Below are 22,525 nucleotides of genomic sequence, written 5' to 3'. Positions count from 1 at the left end.
CCAGGAGGAAAGAATTCAAAATCCTCTAGTGGACGAGTACCAAGACCTTCCAACGTTAACATCCCGTCTGAGAATGGGGAATGAAGAGCCATGCGCCAAGGGTTATTCTTGGTAAACGGCGGAAGCTTAGAGGCATCCGGGATGAGAGAGCTTTGAACTCGCTCCGGAGCACCATGCTCTAATGCCCCAAGTCTCTGACCAATGTTAGAGAACATCGTGTCCATCTTGGCCTGCATTTCCTACACAATCTTAGATTGCATCTCCGACACAATGCGAAGCATGGCTGATTCGGAAAGGCCCGGGTTAGGAGCAGAAGTGGCGGATTGTACTCCCGGGTCGTGAGACTTAGAGGAGGAGCCGGAAGCCTTAGGTGACGGGTTTGTATTTGATTTGGAACTATGGGAAGCCTTGTGGGGCTTACGAGCTTTTGGCAAAGTTCTAGATATAGACTTATCTTTGGGGGGAACCGGGTGTGATCGGTGAGACGAATCGCGGTCCCCAGAAAAACCATGGAAAGAAGAGAGATCAGATGAAGAAGAAAGAGCGGGGCTGAGGATAGGAATCTCAGCGCCGGTAACACCTGCCTCACTTACCACCCTACCTGCATCCGGATCATCCAACAACATAGGTTCCACATCCAAGTTCAAGGAGGCAACATTGTCTTCCAGATCTCCGGGGGCATCCAACGGATCTTGTTCCTGGTCGATGAATCCCGAAATAGTGGCATCAATGTCGGCAATGATGGGTGCCGCAACATGCCTAGCCACAGCAGCTGAAGACTTGGCATTAGGGTAGATCATAGCACAGTAGTCTTCAGAAAGGACGTAAGGCTGTTTCGATTTCACGTTTCGGGCAAATCCCCCAACCCACACTTTCAGTGTGGCCCGAGCCGCAGTCTTCTGCTCCGGGGATGCCTGAAATAATAGTGGGAATTACAGAAAGGAAGATTCCCGGAGGTCCTTCAAGACCATAGAAATCTTACTAAATAGTGTATGTATACCAAATAAAGGTAAAATAATTAGAAAGACAACATAGCCAACGGGACTCACCGAATCAGATCCAAGGGTGGTGATGAGGTCAAAACAGACCATACAATTATCAGGGTGCCAGACTACGATGTCTTCCAGCTGAACTCCGCAGAGGGCGTGAGACCTACACACAGTATGGCCACAAGGCTGGTGAAGAACAGCCGCACAGGCCGTCGTCTGACAATGCACCATCTATAAAAAGAATAGTATATGAGAAACTGTAATTCTCTTAAGTAGGGGCGGGTCCGGAGGACCCGGGACTAAACATAAGTCTAACTTGAGACTAGAGTTTAACTGTAATACTCTTAAGTAGGGGCGGGTCCGGAGGACCCGGGCCTAAACATAAGTCTAACTTAAGACTAGAGTATAACTATCCATTCCGGTCGAGCCGGGATCATAAAGAAGGATGCAACAAAGAATTAACACACATGGTGTCTGATTTCCCGGAGCGAGGTTAAGCCCCGGACCGGGAAATAAAAGTAAATCCATAAACTAATACATATAGGAACTCCGGGATAGTGATCTGTCATATATAATCATAGTAACTGTTGTTAATTAAGAGGGGGGGCGGAACCGTAGATAAGAACCACCAACAGAACCCGGAGGGTTTCGTATAACATAATAAAAGTGTGATAGGTGAATATAAAATAGGGTGCACCGGGATCCTACTCTGTTGACCGGTGGCCAACCAGTCTAGACAGAGACGAAACCGCCGGGACACCCGGAGGGAGGACAAAGTCCATAAACACTGAACTACCCCCTCTGAAAGAAGGGAAGGCAACGGTCCCCTAGGGGAGGGGGGAGAGAAGCCTAGCCACCAACCTAGCGAGAGGGGGAGCTTGGGGGAGGATCACGTGATACGGAGCAGCAGGGCTACCAACTGACGATCCCCAAACACTACCAAAACAGATCATACGGAGTAATAAGCACAAATATTCATTATAAAAGTAATAGCGTTGAAAAATATATAAATATACACATAAAAAATTAGGGCAAGGCATGCGAAATAATGAATAAATCCCGAAGGACAACATCCTGATGGCTTAAATAATAAAAATTGCCGCCCAGTAACGAAGGTCGGCAAGCCATCTACGATACGTAATCTGATATCGGCCCTAAATATGAACCACAAGGGTTCTAAACGCTAAATAATGAATATCCACAATAAAACATATAAAAATTTAAACTAATAATAAAAATAATACACTTAGTAACACCGCGAGTGAAACTAAAAGCTCTCAAAACAGGAGTACCAACCGTAAGCGGAATCGAGCAAGACCGAGATGAACGAAGAGAATAAACTCCTATAATTTAAATATTAAACGATCTAGATTGCTCAAAACACAGCAAAACATAGCTTGGTACTTAACTTAGACGGTGTCTCCTGGGAAACCGATGTAGAAGCCATAATCCACGAAAAATAGGGCAAAAACACGAGAGCACAAACAAGCGGGTTACCACACAGGCGTGCTAAAAAGGAGTTGTGTTCTGAGCGGATGCAGAGTTGGTGGTGCCGAGTGAGGTTGAACGGCTCTCCTCTATTGGGGTCTTTGTCGTGGATGAATCTAAATAGTGCGGGACCTCTGGATTATACGCCCAATTCCATACCGACACCAATAGGTGAGCGAGCTAGTTAACCTAGCACTCCTTTACATTTTTTCTCTGGTATATTTAGCAGTAAATTACCTAAGAATAAGTGCTAATAGGAGCTTATTCACTGGCCGGCACAGGTTCAAGCCCAGAAAAGTAATAACATAATGCGGAGAATACAATCACCATGTACGACAATAATATAATATAATAATGTAAGAAACATCCAATTACCAACTAGCCAAATGACATAGGGAGCGTAAGGCTAAATATCTAAGACAACAAGGAATCAACTGAGTGTCGAATCGCAAAAGGCATCAAACCTTACACATCTAAGCATATACCTTAAAGGAACCGTAACTACAATAACAGTTAAACCATAGGAATTAAACATGGCAAATATCATGGGGCTAACGAACTACCCAGGAGAGTGGCGACGTGGTGGTAGTGGCGAGTAGGAGGGAGAAGAGAAGAGATGGAAGAAAGGAAGAAGTAGAGATTAATGGGGAGGGAAAAGGCTCCCCGCTGCCATCGTCGGGTATTTAAGGGCCTGTAAGATCTTTAGATAGTGGCGTTTGACAACCATAGGGGATTTCCAACCCGTATATTTTTTTAAAAATCATCAAAGTCCCTGTTCTGGAAGTAATTGATGGAGGTATCTACTGTCTGTATATCATGAGCCTGGGGAAATGATTCCGGATTAGTATGTTTAAAGAAGTAGAGGATTTGTTGCCTGATACCGTGAATGGGAATAGTACCTCCTTGTTCCCTGATAACCAAGGGGCCAGACGAGCGGGTGGCAGCTCTAGCTAAAAAGGCCTTGAGAGTAGTGACTGGACACAGAGAAAAGATCCTGGGGAAGAAGAATAATCTTCCGAGGGGAGCACCTATTTTGCGGATCCTCACTTTTTAGCTAGGAAAGCATTGTCTGGAGAAAGGAGTACTTCGGCTGAAGGGAGAAAATCTATGTTTTCCGGGTTCGTGAGAGAGCTGCTAGTTCTGATATTTCATCACCTGAGGCCAAAGCCGTTAGAAATAAAGTCTTCCTAAGAAGAGTGATAAGAGCAGGATTCATTGTCCGTGTCCGGCGCAAGTTTTGAGGACACTGTTCATAGACCAGAGTCCTTTTGTGGCTGAACCGAAGGTCAAAGCCTAGCACAAGTTTTTGGAATAGATGAGAAATAGGAATCAGCTAGGTTAATGTTAAACCCAACAAGGAAGATCTCCAAATCTGACTTGATGGTGGTTAAAGTTCTAACTGCTAGGCCTTTGCCAAATAAGAACCTCAAGAAAGAGATGTCTATATTCGGAGACATAAGAGTATGGTCTGAACTCTTAGGGAATCTGCTAGTTGTTAACGGCCGAATCATATTGGTGAATTGTCGAGTCCCTTTTGTCTGATTCGATGAAGAGATCGATTTCCGGTTCAATGTTCGCGTCTCTACGAGCTGCAAACTTCCTGTAGCCCACAAAGTCAGAGTTTTGGCTATCCTTGAGCAATCTGACACCGAGTTTGGATTACTTGAGTCAGTTGGGGAACGGAATCCGGAAGGGACGGAGTTTCAACTCGAGGAGAGGAAACCAACTGTTCTTGGCCAGTGAGGTGGTACTAAATCCACTGCCCACCGGAAGGAACGTAATTTGTGTAAAAGTCTCATTAGAAGATTCACTGGGGGAAATAGGTAAACCTTCTTCTAATGGTTCCTGAGTATCCACCGGAATGAAATTATGTCTAGAGACCATTCTGACTCCAGTGGTTTCGTCCTGGCTAGTGAGTCCTCTCTCACATTCTGGACTCCCGCAAGGTGAGTTGCTGACAGGATCCAGTTCTTTTCTGTTGGCTAGGCGTAGATAGCGACCAGGATCCGATTCAGGTTGGGTGACTTGGATCCTCCCCTGTTGACGCAGTGTACTACGTCTGTGCTGGCTGATACTACTCTGATGTTGCTGACCTCGGAGGAGAGAGTCTCTTCAGGGTCAAGAACACTGCCATGGCTTCGAGAACATTGATATGGGTCTGTTTCATGGCGGGTGACCAAGACCCCTGAAACATCTGAAGTTCGGAGTAATCCCCCCATCCACTCAGAGGCGCGGCTGTATGGAATGTCTCTTGTGGAGGTGGGAATTGTAGAGGAACCGATTTGGAGAGGTTCCTCAGTTCGGACCATGGGCGTAGTCTCATTTTCAAGACAGAGGGGATCTTCGAGACCTTGTCTCTTAAAGGTACTGTAGCTCTCTCTCTCCAAACTCGATTGATGTCTTTGCATTTTTGTTATTGAAGTGAATTGGAGAAGGCCGATGATACTTTCTAAGGTTCTTCTGGACATCTGTTTGTGTTTGAGAAAATTCTTGACCTTGGAAGCTATTCCTCTTACCTTTTTAGAAGGGAGAGAGAACGTGTGCTTCGAAAGGTCCCACTGAATGTCTAACCATTCTAAGTGGCCTGATGGTTGCAGTCGAGACTTTTGGAGATTGACCCGAAATCACAGGTTGTCGAGAAATCGAAGTACTTCCTTCGTAGCTCTGTTGCCTTCTATGGCCGACCGGGCTCAAATGAGCCAACCGTCTAGATAAGCCATGATCTGTATCTGTTGATTCCTGAGTTGTACTAACACTGTCTCTCCCAGTTTGACAAGTCCCGGTCCACTCTCAATGTCGACAAGCCTTTCTTCGGAATTGTGAACAGGTGGCCTTGGAACTTTGGTGATCGGTCCCGTTTGATTACTTTCTCCTTTAGTAAATCTATGGTGTACTCTTTCAGGATGGGAGTGGATTTCTGGGAGAAGGTCACTGGTGGAGGAGGAGGACCTTGTGGCCATTTCCACCTCAAACCTTTAGAGATTATGCTATGAGCCCACGGACCGAAGGTCCAATGGTCTTGAAAGTTGTAAAGTCTCTCCCCTACCGGGACCACCTCGTTGTGAGGGAGTGAACCTAGGTCCTTTCCTTCCCCTAGCCCCCTTTTTTCTAGGTCCGCCTCGATGGCGGAACTGTCTTCTACTCCTGTATCTTCCTCTCTGGTGTCCACGAAAGGAACCTGAGGGTTCGGAGCTAGGGCTGTATGCAGGCGAGGGCATCGAATCGGGGTTGGGCTGTGTACCTGGGGAATCAGTGAGGTAGCCCACCTGATGAGGGGGGGATCTGGATGCATTGGGGTCGAATCAGAGGAAGACTGTGATGACGAGTGGGTAACTGACTATTGATGGCAGTGACCCCGATTCGTTTTGTAGAGGGCAACTCTGCTTCTTCTTGAAGAAAGCTTGCTTTTGGCCTTCGACCTTCTTTCTGGCAGTGAGGCCCCGCCTTTCCTGCAATTTTGGGTTGCTCTCGTATCATCTTGTAGAACCTTGTTCACCTCCTCCTGAGGGAAGAGGGTTTTACCCCATCAGGGGGAAACTATCAGCCTGCTCGATTCCTGTCTGATAGAGGCCACAGACAGAACGTATTTCCTACAACTAACCCGATCAGACCACCAAACGTGTAGGTCGAATTGGAAGGGCAGAGATTGGTTCTTCATGAATATCTGAAACAAAGTCTCAGTGGGATAAACCGAGGCTAGGGTCTCCCTGAGGTCGGGTACGGCTCTTTAAGAGACGGCATGGCCGAACCTTCTTGTCAGCTTGAATAGTAAGACCTGTCCAATTATCCATAATAGGCAAGGCAACAATGATAGCAGTTGTAGATATGGCGTATTCACCATTGTGTGGGGTGAGCTTGGAATTATCGTACCCCCCAGACCGACAACATCCTGGTCCAGACAGATCGGGCCTGCCCTTTAGGAAATAATACCGTTACCTTCGGTACCTTGCCTAACCTAACCAAGTCATGCTCTTTCAATCGAACGAATCCGCTGAATGGGTATTCTAGTCCCTGAGAGTAAATTCTAGGTCCTCCAGAGGGCGGACGTCTATGCCATCCAGAGTTATGGTACCATCCATATATGGGACATTTAAGGCAAATTTCTATGTGTTGTTTTTATCGAAGGAGGTTTCTTCGATACGCCTGGGGCTGTAGGGGGAGACATCAGAGTTCCTGAACGGATCCGACTCACCACCATATCTTTGAGCTCCGTCATAGCCCCCTAGAATGTGTTGTATCTGCTCTTTAACCCTACCCTTGGCTTTTAGCAGTCACGGATTTATGCAAGGAATATGAACATCGGGATCCTTTGAGGGTCCTAGGTCGGTGTCGCAGGTAATTGCAAAGCTGAAGGCTCCAAACTCATCACCACCTACCTGCCCATCCATGGGGTCGATGTCCAACCCTAGAGAGGACACTCCGAGGAGATAGGGTCCTCTAGATGGAGCATTCCTTTCAAACCTTGATACCCAAGGGCGGGGAGCCGCTCTTGCCGGCCGGAGAGATTCACCATCGTCCTGAAAGAAGTGAGGGGATTAGTGATGAAGGAGAAGACCGTTCTCCTCAATAAGTAATGCATACATAAATCCGGATCAAATTCAATCATCGCCCAAGTATACCAAATAGAAACATTAGATCCAACTTACCTCAACCTCATGGGTCAGGAGTAGGGAGGACAGCTTGTAGCAGATCGTGCATGACTCCGGGAACCATACCATGTAGGCGGACCTTCTGTAATAGAAAGGAGACACAAGTCTGGATGTTCCTTGAAACTCTGGTTAGTGATCCCATTCACAGGCTGGGATCAACCAAATCAGTATAACTAAAAATAATGGCTATTTTTATGCATATATTTAATTATAAATGTTATATAAACTAAAAATAACGGTTATATTTATGCATATATTTAATTATAAGTATGAAGAAATATTGATAAATATCCATACAACATAGTGTTCAAATAGAAATAAATTTCTACTCAGTACTTGGGATCGAATGCTAGCCCCTTCTAATGAAAAGCCAGGTCGAAACCAACCATGCCATGAGAGGCTATCTACTGTTCCTTGAGACTCCGGTCAGTGAACAGATGAATCAATAGTATACTATTATCCAGTAACCACGTAACATGTAGCTATAAACCTCAGCGGTAAAATATTAACCCCAGTTCTGAGCGTCTGAGTCAGGGGTGGCCAACCTATGGCTCATGCGCCAACAGTGGCGCATTGCACGATTACAAGTGGCGCACTATACCCCATAGATAGTAAATTGAATGACTTTTCCTTAAAATTGCTAATTATGTTCATATATTTTCATTAGGACTTACAAGAATAACTAATGAATATTATCAACGCAAATTCAAAGTGTCATTAAAGTAAGTACAGTTTACTTTGTATTCATGTTAAATCCTTTCCTTTACAGCTAAAACAAAAGATTGGCCACCCGTGGTCTGAGTGGTCTCTGTTGCCACCGGAGATCCTGTGACAAAGGTCCGTCATAGTGAAAACGTGAACATCAGAGGTAAGATAATATTAACCTCAATGCTGAACATCTGTGTGATATCCGGTTAAGCCGGAGATTCGATAAAAAAAGGACCGTAATAATGAAATGATGATTATTCATGAAAAGGGGTTCGTACCCTGGTTCTGACCGTCTGATTGATCTCTGTTTGCACCTGAGATCCGTGCGGTGACAAAGGTCCGTCATCGTGAAATCGTGACCCTCATCGGTACGATAACATTCCTCCATACTGAATGTCTGTGTTATCTCCAGTGAAGCCGGAGATTCGATGAAAAAAAGGACCGTTATAATGTAATTGTGATCAATCATGACAAAGGTTCGTGTGCAAAAGGCCTCAGCCGGAGTCTGAGTGGCAGATTTCACCGTTGCACTCCAAATAACTGACTAGTTCTCACCCAATGAGTAACCATTATAGCGGAGTATAACTCAAGGCGGAGCTAAGGGTGTCTTCATAAAGCGATCCCAAATAATGACTCGTACACTAACGTAACCTATTAATAGTGCTAGCTCTATTAGCAGTAACCACCTCAATAAAACGTGAATATCATTAAATGTAATATCATCAACTATGAGAATAAAAGGAGGCAGGAATAACTCGTGATCGTATTAAAGGGAAAACGGGAAAACCACCTCCTCTACTCGAGCTTAATAAAGAAAACGAGAGAAGGGGTAACTCGTATCAGTAGAAACAGAATACGAGCACTCTATGCTCACGCTCTCAAGGTTACATAATAAAAAACCAAAATCACACAATAATATAAGAATAATGATAAAATTGTAATAACCAAGAACGAAGAATAACGACAATGTAACAATTAAACATAAAGATATAGTCTAAATCGAGCACCTTCCTGAGGGGTGAACAACTATAACAAAGACTAGATCGATATTCTTCATCCAAATTGGACTTGCTAGCAAATAAATACCATAGTAAAAAACAATAATAAATAAGGATAATAATATTGGTCATAAAACGTAAGTGATATAACCGAGATGACAGAGTACCAGAAGGGCAATATTAACTTGAAAAACTACCGAATCGAACAAAACCAAAATGGCTGCCGATACCGGGGACGGCCAAGCCTTTTCCAAAATTAAAATCCACATTACTGGAACGAGAACAAAAGCCCGGTACTGAAAAAAACTGTCAAAACAAACTATGGTACTTAACATTGGTAAAGGTGAAGTAGCAACGTCAGTCATGTTGAATTAACAACAATCACTAGCGAAACACTCCTAACAAAATAAAAACGACTTAACGGGCAAGTCCAAAACAGAAGGATGACCTGGAGAGCGCGAGTAGTAGGTGTCGGTGGAGTAGTCCAACTGTATTCTCTAGGGCCTGTCACGGCCCTCCCCTTTGATGAAGGGATTATCTAAATGGAAGACAGCCTGTGAATAGTGGTTTACACACGCCCTTGTTAAATACACGACACCAACAAGGTGTTCGCGCGAGGGTTGTAACCTCTGCATTCCATGCTTTTATCTTTCTCTAGTATATTTGGAAGATTTATATTAGAAAAGTGTAAAGAAGGACCCTTTTCACCGGCCATCACAGATCGACCCAGAAAATATACTTTTAAGTAAGAGTTACAGTGCAGAATGTTACTGAAATGCAAACTAATGACAGGTTTCCAAAAATGTTTTGAATTTACCACTGAAAATTCAAGTACCTTGAATATTGAAGTTAAAATGAGTAGAGTAGCTATAAGTCAGCGATACAGGGCTAACTCTTCATATACAGTAGTATTATGAGCCATTTTTTTTTTCATCTTGTAATTAACCAATTTCCTGATAAATTTGCTAATTATCATACTGTTGATATGTCGCTGATGCCAAGTTATTTCAGTCACACCACATTCCAGGATTTGTTTCCTTCACTGGACATAGATCAAAATTATATACAGTACTTGGACTATAAGTAACTAATCCATGCATGTTGCACAAGATTTTTCATAACTCTGACCAACCTTTACATTCAGATCTCCCTGGACAATTCTATCCTGTTCGTAATACTAGGCAGGCAGTTAATTCTAATAGCCAGGCCTTCTCCATCATGAGGCTCAATACTACTGTATTCTAGAAGTTTTATTCCAGCTGTTACCAATTTGTGGAATGATCTTCCTAATCGGGTAGTTGAATCAGTCTAACTTCAAAAGTTCAAAGTTGGAGCAAATATTTTTATGTTGACCAGGCTGACATGAGTCTTTTTATTGTTTATATATGACATATCTGTTTTTGACGTTGTTAATAGTTTATATAGGACATATCTGTTTTGACGCTGTTCCTGTTTTTAGAATGATATAGTGTTAATTTATTCTCATCATTTCTTTACTTCCTTTCCTCACTGGGCTATTTTTCCCTGTTGGAGCCCTTGGGCTTATAGCATCTTGCTTTTCCAAATAGGGTTGTAGCTTGGCTAGTAATAATAATAATAATAATAATGTGAAGTTGAACTCGGACTTTGGAAAGAAGGTGGTATACAGTTGAAAAAGAGGGGCTCCCATTGTTAGTGTGCAAGATTCTAGAAAATCGTTTCAATGAAAGGTAGAGGGGATGCAGATATTGGCATTCTCCTCCTTCTGTTAGCATGGGTATGGGGATGTCTTATCATGCCTTTTGGCAATCTGACAGAGTACAGGGCCGAGTCCTGGGTAGCGAGTGTTCTTTGGAACAGGTACACTATACCCTTTTTTGGATCACACCCCAACCACTAGCTCACAGACTGATGGTGTTCATGAATAACCTCCCAGCTTGGCGCTGGCATTGTTCTCCTTCATCTTCCTTGCTGGAGAAGCTTTTTCTTCATGGATGGCTCCAGTGGTGTTCGAAATATCACTGCTCAACCTCCATGGAGCCCCTAAAATATCCCGTTCCAGTGAGACGGGCAGCACAAGCGGATCTTCCTGTTGTCTTGATGAGAAAAACCTCACCAAGAAAGTCTCATGAGTGACACCACCACCATAGTAACCCATGTTAACAAACAAGGGGGCACAGTTTCACTCTCCTCATTTGCAAGTTAACAAAGAATATGCACAAGAGTGCTTAAATAACACTGTTGAGTTGTCAGGCAGATACATTGTTGGCAAGTAAAATGTACCAGCAGACACGCTCAGTTGCCAAGGGCATGTTGTAGGGTTACAGTGATTCCTATATCCTTGCATAACAAAGAGGCTTCTTGTTGAGATACCACCAATAAATTAATTTTCTTACACTTCACAGTTAAGAAAATCTGGCTTCTCCAGGGTAAAAGCTTTCTGGAGGTCTACACAGGTTTCTAGAAGAAAAGTAGAGACCAGCTCCTCTGCTTCTATTTTCTCTTCGCTTGGGGATGAAGCTTTTGCACTGTTCCAAACATTGATGGTAAGCTACATTTCTGAGCACTATTCCTATTAAAAGCTGAACTTCCCACCTCAACAGCCCCCATCTCAGCCCAGAGCCGAAGGTCATAAGTAAAATCTTTGATAGGCTGGTGGGTGGGGCTCCTCACCCACATTTACCACCTGTTATAACTTCCTCACTGAAGATACTCCCTATTTTAAAGGATTCAAGGTTACCTGTACTGTATATAGTTAAGAAAAGTACAAATTAGTTTTTAAAAATTGTCTCTGTGGTCTCATCAAGTTAATTTAGGGATATCTACTTTTTCTTTTAAAGGAATTCATTGATTCAGTCAATTTAATAGAAGCATGTACCCTTAAATCTTTAATGTTAATTTCCCTCTACTTCCCCTATTCTAACTCAAGGCCTGCATTGCCTGAAGATCTCTGTAAAGCCAGTTCTACTGGGCCCCTATGCAGTTTTACTAGTATTTTATCAACTTACCTTGCTGGACCTTTGGATGATTTTGCTTTGCATATCCCTAAGACATTTTATGTTTTATTACTAAGTTTTGAAGCTATACAGTACTGTACAGTACTTCTTTTGGGTGTGAACTTGCAGCTAGGAGTTTATCCAAATGATTTATTATGCTGTTCCATAAGTAAGACGTAGGTTCCCTTGCCCATTTATTTATACTTGTCAGGTTCTTTTATCTATTCGTGCCCTCCTTGTCATCAATAGCTTTCACTCTGCCTTTTTAACAATGTATGCCTTTGCCAATAATCCATTTTTGTACACCTCTTCTATCTTCACTGCCTAGCCATCAGTCATCTGTCTGTAACCTTAAGATTTATTTTCCTTAATTATTTAGTTTTTTAGACTTGTGACACAGTGGATTTCTAAATCAAGAGTGTACAATATGGCATTTACAAATTTATATTATGGATCTCTTTAAAGTTATAATTCAATATTAAAGATATAATTCAATATGACTGTTTAAAGTAGGCAATTTATCTTTCTAAATATTGACGTCCAAAATCTTTTTCATTTTCTGTTTGCCTTGATCTAATTTATAAATGGTTTTCTGAAAATTAAGGTCTTTAACTGTTCATTTTCCTTTACTTTAGGTCTCTTTTGTTCAAGAAGATAACATGTATTTCATATTTGTGCTTTTTTACTTCAAACTTTTCTGCCTTAGTAGGTAGTAGGTTGGCCAGGGCACCAGCCGCCCGTTGAGATACTACCACTAGAGAGGTATTGGATCCTTTGACTGGCCAGACAGTAATGCATTGGATCCCTCTCTCTGGTCACGGCTTATTTTTTCTTTGCCTACACTTACACAGAATAGTTTGGCCTATTCTTTACATATTCTCGTCTTTCCTCATACACCCGACAACAATGAGATACTTAACACTTCACCCAAGGGGTTAATTACTGTACTGCAATTTGTTCAGTGTACTTTCCTCTTGGTAAGGGTAGAAGAGACTCTTTAGCTGTGGTAAGCAGCTCTTCTAGGAGAAGGACACTCCAATATTAAACCACTGTTCTCTAGTCTTGGGTAGTGCCATAGCCTCTGTACCATGGTCTTCCACTGTCTTGGGTTGGAGTTCTCTTGCTTGAGGGTACACTCAGGCACACTATTCTATCTTATTTTTTTTTTCTTCCTCTTAGTTTTTTTGAAATGGTGTGTTGGGCAGGCTTAATAGAAGGGCCATGGATGCCTGGTGGTTTATCAAGAGGTTGTCTTTTCCTTTTTCTGATTCTTTTTCTTCTCAAAACCATCCTTACTGTCCTCCCTTCAGTTGAAGTGGCTATCCTGGAGGGTATTTAGCCTTGCATGGTGTATCGGCTCCTCCATGTTGACCAGTTTTTCCGACTTTTTACTATAGTCTATGGGTATCATCAATCACTTTGTTTATAATTCTGTACGTATTGTTTTTGTTATAATTCTTGTTAATCTAGTTTTTAAGTATGATGTGTCTTTTTTATTTCTATTAATTCTTATGCTGTCTGGAGACATTGAGCGAAATCCTGGACCAGTACGTCCTAGATTTCGTCAATGTCGTCTTCTGTATTGCAATATTCGTGGTCTTCATGCAAATATCCAAGACCTTACAGTTGCGTCCAGACAGTATGATATTCTTTTGTGCTCAGAAACTTTGGTTTCTAATATGAGGCATTCATCTGAGCTCCTTATAACTGGTTTCAAGAAGCCAATAATGTTGAAACGTGATGCCATCCCCAGGGCCAGGGGAATGGCGGTGTATATTAGGACAGAGTACCCTGCTTCTCATAAGTCCTGCTATCAATGTGGATGTCATGAGATTCAGGTAATAAAAGTTTTGTGGCAGGCATAACAACTTTTATTTATGTTCGATCTACCGGAATCCAGACATGGATGATTCTATCTTCGATTGTCTTCTTACCATTATGGCTAAGATACAAGAAGATGATAGAAAGGCTTCTTTTGTCTTTGTTGGTGATTTTAATGCTCACCATAGGGAGTGGTTAAGTTCTATCTCTCCTACCGATCGCCATGGCTTAAGAGCTTTAGACTTTGCCTCTGAATCAGGCTGTGAGCAAATCATAAATGAAGCTACTCACAGGTCTGGTAATTGCTTGGACCTTGTATACACTGACTCCCCTGGCGTTATAACTGGTAAGGTTGGTTCTCCAGTCGGGACATCTGATCATGCCTTGATTTCATTATTAGTGAAGACTGAGCAGCCTGTCCCTGATATATCATATTCTTGTAATATTATATGAAATCCCAAGCAGACTGGAATGGGATTTTACATGATCTTTTGTGCTTGAATTGGTCACAATTATATAATAGTGTAGATCCTGTTGTCCCTTTGAATGAGAATCTAGTCAACATAATTGATAGGCGTATCCCTTCTCGTGTGCTAAGGTACCGAGTGAAGGACAAACCGTGGTTCAATAATGATTGTAGACGTGCTTTTTTGGAGAAGCAGGAGGCCTATCAACTTTGGAAGGGTAACAGATCAGATTTGACCTGGAACAACTATACTCAGCTTCGAGCTTTTGCTCAGAGAGTTTATGCCTCAACTGAAAAGGGAGTACAATTTAACCATAAAAGAAACACTTTCTGGTACAACTCAGGAACATAAATGGTGGTCTACCCTTAAATCTGCACTCTTTGGTGTAGATGCAACAGTTCCTCCTTTACTTAAACCAGATGGCTCAGTCACTCACTGTCCAAAGGAAAAGGCAACCCTTTTGGCTGATGTTTTTGACAGTAAACAGAGTAATGAAAAACTTGAACTTCCTCATTCCTGTTTTCCTGAGGCTAAACTAACTAGTTTAGCTTTTCGATCTCGTGAGATTAAAGCTCTGTTGATGGACCTTGATGCTTATGGAGGTGTAGACCCAAATGGTATTTTTCCTTTGTTTTTTATAAAGACAGCAGATTTCTTAGCTCCAAAGTTATCTGTTATTTTGCGCAAGTTAGCAAGAAGAGGAGCTTTTAGCACTTGTTGGAGAATTGGTAATGTTACTCCTCTATGTAAATGTGTTTGTGGTAGCTCAAGTCCCACTGATTACCGCCCAATTTCCATAACTCCCATATTATCTAAAATTTTTGAACGTCTTCTGGCAAAACATCTTAATAGGTTTGCTGAAGGTAATCATCTACTCCCTAGTTTGCAATTTGGTTTTCGTAAAGGCCTTGGAGCATGTGATGCCCTTCTTACAATCTCCAATGCTGTACAGAAATCCCTTGATTGTGGTCGGGAAGTTCGTATGATTGGCCTTGATTTTAGTGCTGCCTTTGACCGTGTTAATCATGAGGCCCTTGTTTTCAAACTGAAACCGTTGGGAGTGGGTGGGTCGTTTCTTAGCATTATTATTGATTTTTTAAGTAATAGATCTCAAAGAGTTGTTGTTGATGGGCACCATAGTGATTATAGGAATGTGATATCTGGTGTTCCACAGGGTAGTGTTCTTGGCCCATTACTTTTCATACTATATACACATGACATGTGGTTTGGCCTAGAAAACAAGCTTGTTGCATATGCAGATGATGCTACTCTCTTTGCATCAATTCCATCCCCTGAATGTAGATCTAGGGTTGGTGAATCCCTTAATAGAGATTTAGCTAGAATTAGTGCATGGTGCAAATTATGGGGTATGAAGTTGAATCCTAACAAAACTCAAAGTATGATTGTAAGTAGGTCAAGGACGGTGGTTCCTCAACATCCGGATCTCAGTATTGATAATGTTTCTTTAAATATGTATGACTCTTTCAAAATTTTAGGTGTGATTCTCGACAGTAAATTTACTTTTGAGAAACATATAAGGTCTGTGTCTTCTTCAATTTCACAAAAAATAGGCTTATTGAGAAAGTCTTTCAAGATTTTCGGTGATCAATCTATTCTGAAGAAGTGTTTTAATTCCTTCATTCTACCTTGTTTTGAGTATTGTTCTCCTGTCTGGTCTTCAGCTGCTGATTCTCATCTTAATTTGTTGGACAGAAACTTTCGGTCTATTAAATTTCTTATTCCTGATCTAGATATTAATCTCTGGCACCGTCGTTCAATTAGTTCATTACGTATGTTGCATAAGATTTTTCACAACTCTAACCATCCTTTACATTCAGATCTCCCTGGACAATTCTATCCTGTTCGTAATACTAGGCAGGCAGTTAATTCTAATAGCCAGGCCTTCTCCATCACGAGGCTCAATACTATGCAGTACTCTAGAAGTTTTATTCCAGCTGTGACCAAGTTGTGGAATGATCTTCCTAATCGGGTGGTTGAATCAGTAGAACTTCAAAAGTTCAAAGTTGGAGCAAATGCTTTTTTGTTAACCAGGCAGACATAGTCTTTTTATAGTTTATTTATGACATTTGTTTTTGATGTTGTTGATAATTTATTATATGACATGTCTGTTTTGACGTTGTTTCTTATTTTAGAATGATTTATTGTTAATTTGTTCTCTTCATTTATTTATTTCCTTTCCTCACTGAGCTATTTTTCCCTGTTGGAGCCCCTGGGCTTATAGCATCTTGCTTTTCCAACTAGGGTTGTAGCTTGGATAGTAATAATAATAATAATTACCCATCAGTTCATACATTTGATTTGATTTATTTAAAGTTTTCAGCCATCCTGACATCTAAGATCATTGATGCCGATATCAGTTCATACATCCATCCATATACCAAGGCACTTCCCCCAATTTTGGGGGGTAGCCGACACCAACAATGAAACAAAACAAAAAGGGGACCTCTACTCTTTATGTTCCTTCAGCCTAATCAGGGACTCAACCGAGTTCAGCTGGTACTGCTAGGGTGCCACAGCCCAACCTCCCACATTTCCACCACAGATGAAGCTTCATAATGCTGACTCCCCTACTGCTGCTACCTCCGCGGTCATCTAAGGCAACGGAGGAAGCAGCAGGGCCTACTGGAACTGCGTCACAATTGCTCGCCATTCATTCCTATTTCTAGCACGCTCTCTTGCCTCTCTCACATCTATCCTCCTATCACCCAGAGCTTTCTTCACACCATCCATCCACCCAAACCTTGGCCTTCCTCTTGTACTTCTCCCATCAACTCTTGCATTCATCACCTTCTTTAGCAGACAACCATTTTCCATTCTCTCAACATGGCCAAACCACCTCAACACATTCATATCCACTCTAGCCGCTAACTCATTTCTTATACCCGTTCTCACTCTCACCACTTCGTTCCTAACCCTATCTACTCGAGATACACCAGCCATACTCCTTAGACACTTCATCTCAAACATATTCAATTTCTGTCTCTGCGTTACTTTCATTCCCCACAACTCCGATCCATACATCACAGTTGGTACAATCACTTTCTCATATAGAACTCTCTTTACATTCATGCCCAACCCTCTATTTTTTTTACTACTCCCTTAACTGCCCCCAACACTTTGCAACCTTCATTCACTCTCTGACTTACATCTGCTTCCACTCCACCATTTGCTGCAACAATAGACCCCAAGTACTTAAACTGATCCACCTCCTCAAGTAACTCTCCATTCAACATGACATTCAACCTTGCACCACCTTCCCTTCTCGTACATCTCATAACCTTACTCTTACCCACATTAACTCTCAATTTCCTTCTCTCACACACCCTTCCAAATTCTGTCACTAGTCGGTCAAGCTTCTCTTCTGTGTCTGCTACCAGTACAGTATCATCCGCAAACAACAACTGATTTACCTCCCATTCATGGTCATTCTCGCCTACCAGTTTTAATCCTCGTCCAAGCACTCAAGCATTCACCTCTCTCACCACTCCATCAACATACAAGTTAAACAACCACGGCGACATCACACATCCCTGTCTCAGCCCCACTCTCACCGGAAACCAATCACTCACTTCATTTCCTATTCTAACACATGCTTTACTACCTTTGTATAAACTTTTCACTGCTTGCAACAACCTTCCACCAACTCCATATAACCTCATCACATTCCACATTGCTTCCCTATCAACTCTATCATATGCTTTCTCCAGATCCATAAACGCAACATACACCTCCTTACCTTTTGCTAAATATTTCTCGCATATCTGCCTAACTGTAAAAATCTGATTCATACAACCCCTACCTCTTCTAAAACCACCCTGTACTTCCAAAATCGCATTCTCTGTTTTATCCTTAATCCTATTAATCAATACTCTACCATACACTTTTCCAACTACACTCAACAAACTAATACCTCTTGAATTACAACACTCATGCACATCTCCCTTACCCTTATATAGTGGTACAATACATGCACAAACCCAATCTACTGGTACCATTGACAACACAAAACACATATTAAACAATCTCACCAACCATTCAAGTACAGTCACACCCCCTTCCTTCAACATCTCAGCTTTCACACCATCCATACCAGATGCTTTTCCTACTCTCGTTTCATCTAGTGCTCTCCTCACTTCATCTATTGTAATCTCTCTCTCATTCTCATCTCCCATCACTGGCACCTCAACACCTGGAACAGCAATTATATCTGCCTCCCTATTATCCTCAACATTCAGCAAACTTTCAAAATATTCCGCCCACCTTTTTCTTGCCTCCTCTCCTTTTAACCACCTTCCATTTCCATCTTTCACTGTCTCTTCAATTCTTGCGCCAGCCTTCCTTACTCTCTTCACTTCTTTCCAAAACTACTTCTTATTCTCTTCATATGACTGACCCAATCATACATATATACACAAATAATTTGAATTAAATTCTTGATCAGCATAACATATCATCATAGAATTAAAATTCCTTTCCATTTCAACAATACACTTTGCTTTGCTGCTACTTAAGTATGGCATTCATTGTAGATACAGTACTATGAATCTGTCCAAGCTGTCAAAGGAAATTATTAACTTAATCTCTTATATTGAACGTGATTTTTAAGCTACAATTGTTAAGCTGTTTGTGATTCTTTCCTTATCACATACTTAATCACTCAATTCCCGAACCACCAACTTCAACTAAAGCTTGTAACTCTTTAACTTACAAACCTTAACTAAAATTGTGATCCATAACTTACCAACCTTGACCTTTATTCAGTATCCCACAATTAGAACCTTACTTCCAATTTACTATATTTTGTCAACTTTACCTTAATGGTGTTGAATAATTTGCCATTCATCAATCTTAAATATGCGATGAATAATTGCTGGTCTCGAGTTGAGCTTAGGACTCTTTAACTTTTTACGAACCCCATCCCACACCGGGTTTTATATTCCCCAACATTCGTAACTTATCAGGATTAATCTGTATGTGCAGTTCATAATCCTAACCTAAATAAAGTCCTTACTGATTTACATAGCTAACCTCAGCTTGAGCATCTTATCAGTAAATTAACAATCCCAACAGATATCATATTAGCGTCCCACTTTTTAATATTTATGCCTCTGATGAAATAAACTCTTTATTACTGTGTGACTCTTTTAGTTTAAAATCTTAAATTAAGGTGTATAACTAAGAACGCTAAACTATATTAGCACAAGTAATGCTGACTGCACTGTTGTTGATGATGTTCTAAAATAACTATATTAAATATTCTCTCTTTTTTTCCTGTAGGAAACATACTACAACTTACTGTATGCATTCCGGGTATTGGTATATGTCAACTCTGCAATTAACCCATTACTCTACAACATCACATCTTCAAAATTCCGAGGAGCATTTTACAGGTAAGTTTATAATTTAAACATCTATCTGTTTTTTTCCCCAATCAGGAATGAGGTGGCTTCATAAGGCGTGCGTCTTCTAAGTAAATTGATCTGCATACAAAATGAGGTGTCTAGACACCATGCTTCTACCCTATTTAGTTCCCTAACCTTTTTTACTTGCGCTTTACGTATACTTCGCCTGAAAAATGTTGGCACCTTGGAAAAGAGGAGCAAAGAATGACCTATTGCAATTCCTTTTACTTGACATTCACACGGTTGAAGTAGCCTTAAAGTTTTAAATGCTGTTGAACAGCAAAGTCATGGTGTCTGTCATTGCTCAGATGCAAAATGTCCTAGATAAATACTTCATACAAATGAACAGCGCCAAGCTCCTCTCCTCACCAAAGCTAGGACCAATAGGCACCTTGTTAGCTACCTGACACGAAAAATAAACAGGCCAACTAATATAATGCATTGCTTATATATGGAAATCCAATGATTCCCTTATCACAAAGGGCAAACATTAACAAGATGGTACTGTCCGGAAGATCTGAATGCCAAGGATGGTTAGAATCATGAAGAATCTTATGGAACATGCATAATGAACTAACTGAACAAGAGTGCCAGAGATTAATATCTGTATCGGGAATAAGAAATTTAATAGACTTAAGTTCTTGTCCAACAAAGTAAGAGGAGATTCAGCAGCTGAAGAAAATACAGGAGAATAATACTTGAAGTGATGTGATTATGCATGGTAACATGGAAGCACAATAAAATAGCCCTTGCATAATTGGGAATAAAGTCTAGAATCCCAAAGTCTCTGTTGGTTGGCTGAAGAAAGGAGGAAAGGGCTAATATCATTGAGGAACAATATTTTAGTAAATTATCCTTAGGTGTGATACATGACCATGTGTTTATACTCATTGATAGTATAAACAAATCATAACTTCCATGGGGTTTATATTTGTAAATGACATTAATGGTGCATCCTACACCATTGCATCTGGCATGTTTTGATGTACAAAATTTTTATTTTGATGTACAATGTCAACATAGGGAAGGTGTTAAGATATTTCAAGATGTTTGACTTTATCAATAGTAAATTATAATGAAGTTTGTTGTATCTAATGAGTTTCCTCCTATTCATCAGGTTGTTGAGTCTACAAAGGAGAGAACTCATGGGAACGTCATCATTACACCACACATCCTCTAATACCCATTCCAGCAGCATGACAAACAAATCTAGTGGATCTTGGAAAAGTCAGAGACTGTTGGTAAGATGCAGCTATTCCTTTGGGCAAGGGGAGGGGGAAGTACGGCCCTTAGTAGAGCCCCTTAATCCAAAACGTTCTTCAGCTGCTGCTACACCTTCATGGGCTAATCATAATGGTACCCATCTTTGCATGCAAGATACGTCCAGCCCTGCCTCGAGTCCTTTTCTTGCGAGATCACTTTGTTCTAGAGATGTCAACAGGGAGATGGAAAGCTTTGTTTAACTCCTAAGATTGAAAATGGTATTTATAAACAAAATATTTGCATTGTAATGTGAGCAAACGTTCCAGTCAAGTTTCCATCCAATCTTCCATGTTTACTTCATGTAAGTGAATTTCATTTAATAAACCTCAAATTGTTCCAACACTCAATGCAAACACTTTCGCTCTTTACTATAAATATATTACTTTGGCAAAAGCTGAATCTACCCATATACATTTTAGCGAGGTATAACAGCCCGCCATTAGTTAGCAGAGGGTTAGACCAGCCAAAACACTCGCACACATTGGTTATATGACTTCGCTTTTGCTTTTGGCTCGGTAGAATGCAGATGTGCCCAGCTTGATTTTTGAACTTGCAGTGAATGTTTTTGTCTTAATAGATTGACATAATCTATCTGTAGTTTATAAATCAAACATCGATTTTAATGTAACATCAACAACAAACTATTCAAAAAAGGAAGTCTGATTCTTCTCCTTCGGAGTCTTATTTGAAGTCAAAGCCCGACTTCTTACTCTGGCATCTCGTTTTCTCCCCATTGACTCAGCTCGTTTTGCCTCCTCTGAAGGACGATCGAGTAACAGTGATGACCAACTTGCCCCCGGATAGCCCTTAGGCGTAGAGGACTCCGTTGCTTCCCCTAGCGAAGCAACGACGCATCAGCCGAAAGGGTCTCTTTCTGTTGATGCCGAGTTAACTCGGGTCTTCCTTGGTGATTGGGGGGTCTTCCTTTAAGGAACAGCTCTTGGAGTGCTACAGTTAGTGGCACAGTGGGAATGCACATCTGCCTCACCAGGGGTTGACCACCAACCTCCTATGCAAGACTCTGGGGTGGTTAACCCTCCAGAGCTTCTCGTGCCCTTAGCCAGTGTCCTCCATAACTGCTCTCCCACCTGAGCAGTTGCAAGCTAGGGCTCCTCAGAGTCCCAACCAGTCTGGTGAACCTGGAAGCTGACTACAGGAAGACTCCTTATGCTGCACACCCTCAACCTGAGTTCGCTTAGCACACTGAGGTCTTGCAGCAAAAAAAAAAGCACCTCGCTTCTCTCCCCTCCAGTGTTGAGCACCTCTACCTCATTTGCAAGTTAGACCCACACCCAAGTGGTCGCAAACCCCCCCTCGGGAAAGTTTGAATTGTCGATGCCTCGTTCCAGCTCTTCGCAACAATATGACAATGGTGCATGGAGACTGTTCACAGTCCATAGGGCTTTGCACTTTGTAAGACCAGGCCCTCTGCCTCATGCTTCCTCCCTGTATGTGGAAAAACCTGTTTTAACTGCTGTGTGTCATCACATGGGGAAGTCTTATTAACTTTGTTCGCATCCAGCGAGCGTGCACATCCTCCTTTAGGAGTATGCAAGGCTACTAGCCAACCTCCTACGGGACCAGTGACGAATGATTCTGCTTTCTTTCTCCCAACTCTAGCACCTGAATGCACAAACCCTGGTCTTGCAAGAGTCTAGCGCAGTGTAGCACACTCAGCCACTGAGGGTTAGCGAAGTAGGCGGTTGAGCTCCTCTAACTGACGAAGGTCTGCATCGCACGCTCT

The 22,525-nt window shown here is 41.7% G+C and overlaps 1 protein-coding gene across 1 annotated transcript in view; it reads left to right on the top strand.

Moving 5' to 3' along the window:
• Window positions 1-21,043, top strand: part of LOC137655789 (growth hormone secretagogue receptor type 1-like) — a 284,499-nt gene extending 263,456 nt beyond the window's left edge. Inside the window, exons 7-8 of the mRNA XM_068389931.1 lie at window positions 19,394-19,506; window positions 20,636-21,043. Coding sequence (XP_068246032.1) covers window positions 19,394-19,506; window positions 20,636-20,981 — 459 coding nt within the window. The 3' untranslated portion in view covers window positions 20,982-21,043. The remainder of the gene's footprint in view (window positions 1-19,393; window positions 19,507-20,635) is intronic.
• Window positions 21,044-22,525: the final 1,482 nt, after the last annotated feature.

This window comes from Palaemon carinicauda, chromosome 16 (assembly GCF_036898095.1).
Source record: "Palaemon carinicauda isolate YSFRI2023 chromosome 16, ASM3689809v2, whole genome shotgun sequence".
NCBI lineage: Eukaryota > Metazoa > Arthropoda > Malacostraca > Decapoda > Palaemonidae > Palaemon > Palaemon carinicauda.
The sequence above is the reverse complement of the archived record's forward strand: the minus strand, read 5'-3'. Positions and strand labels throughout refer to the sequence as shown.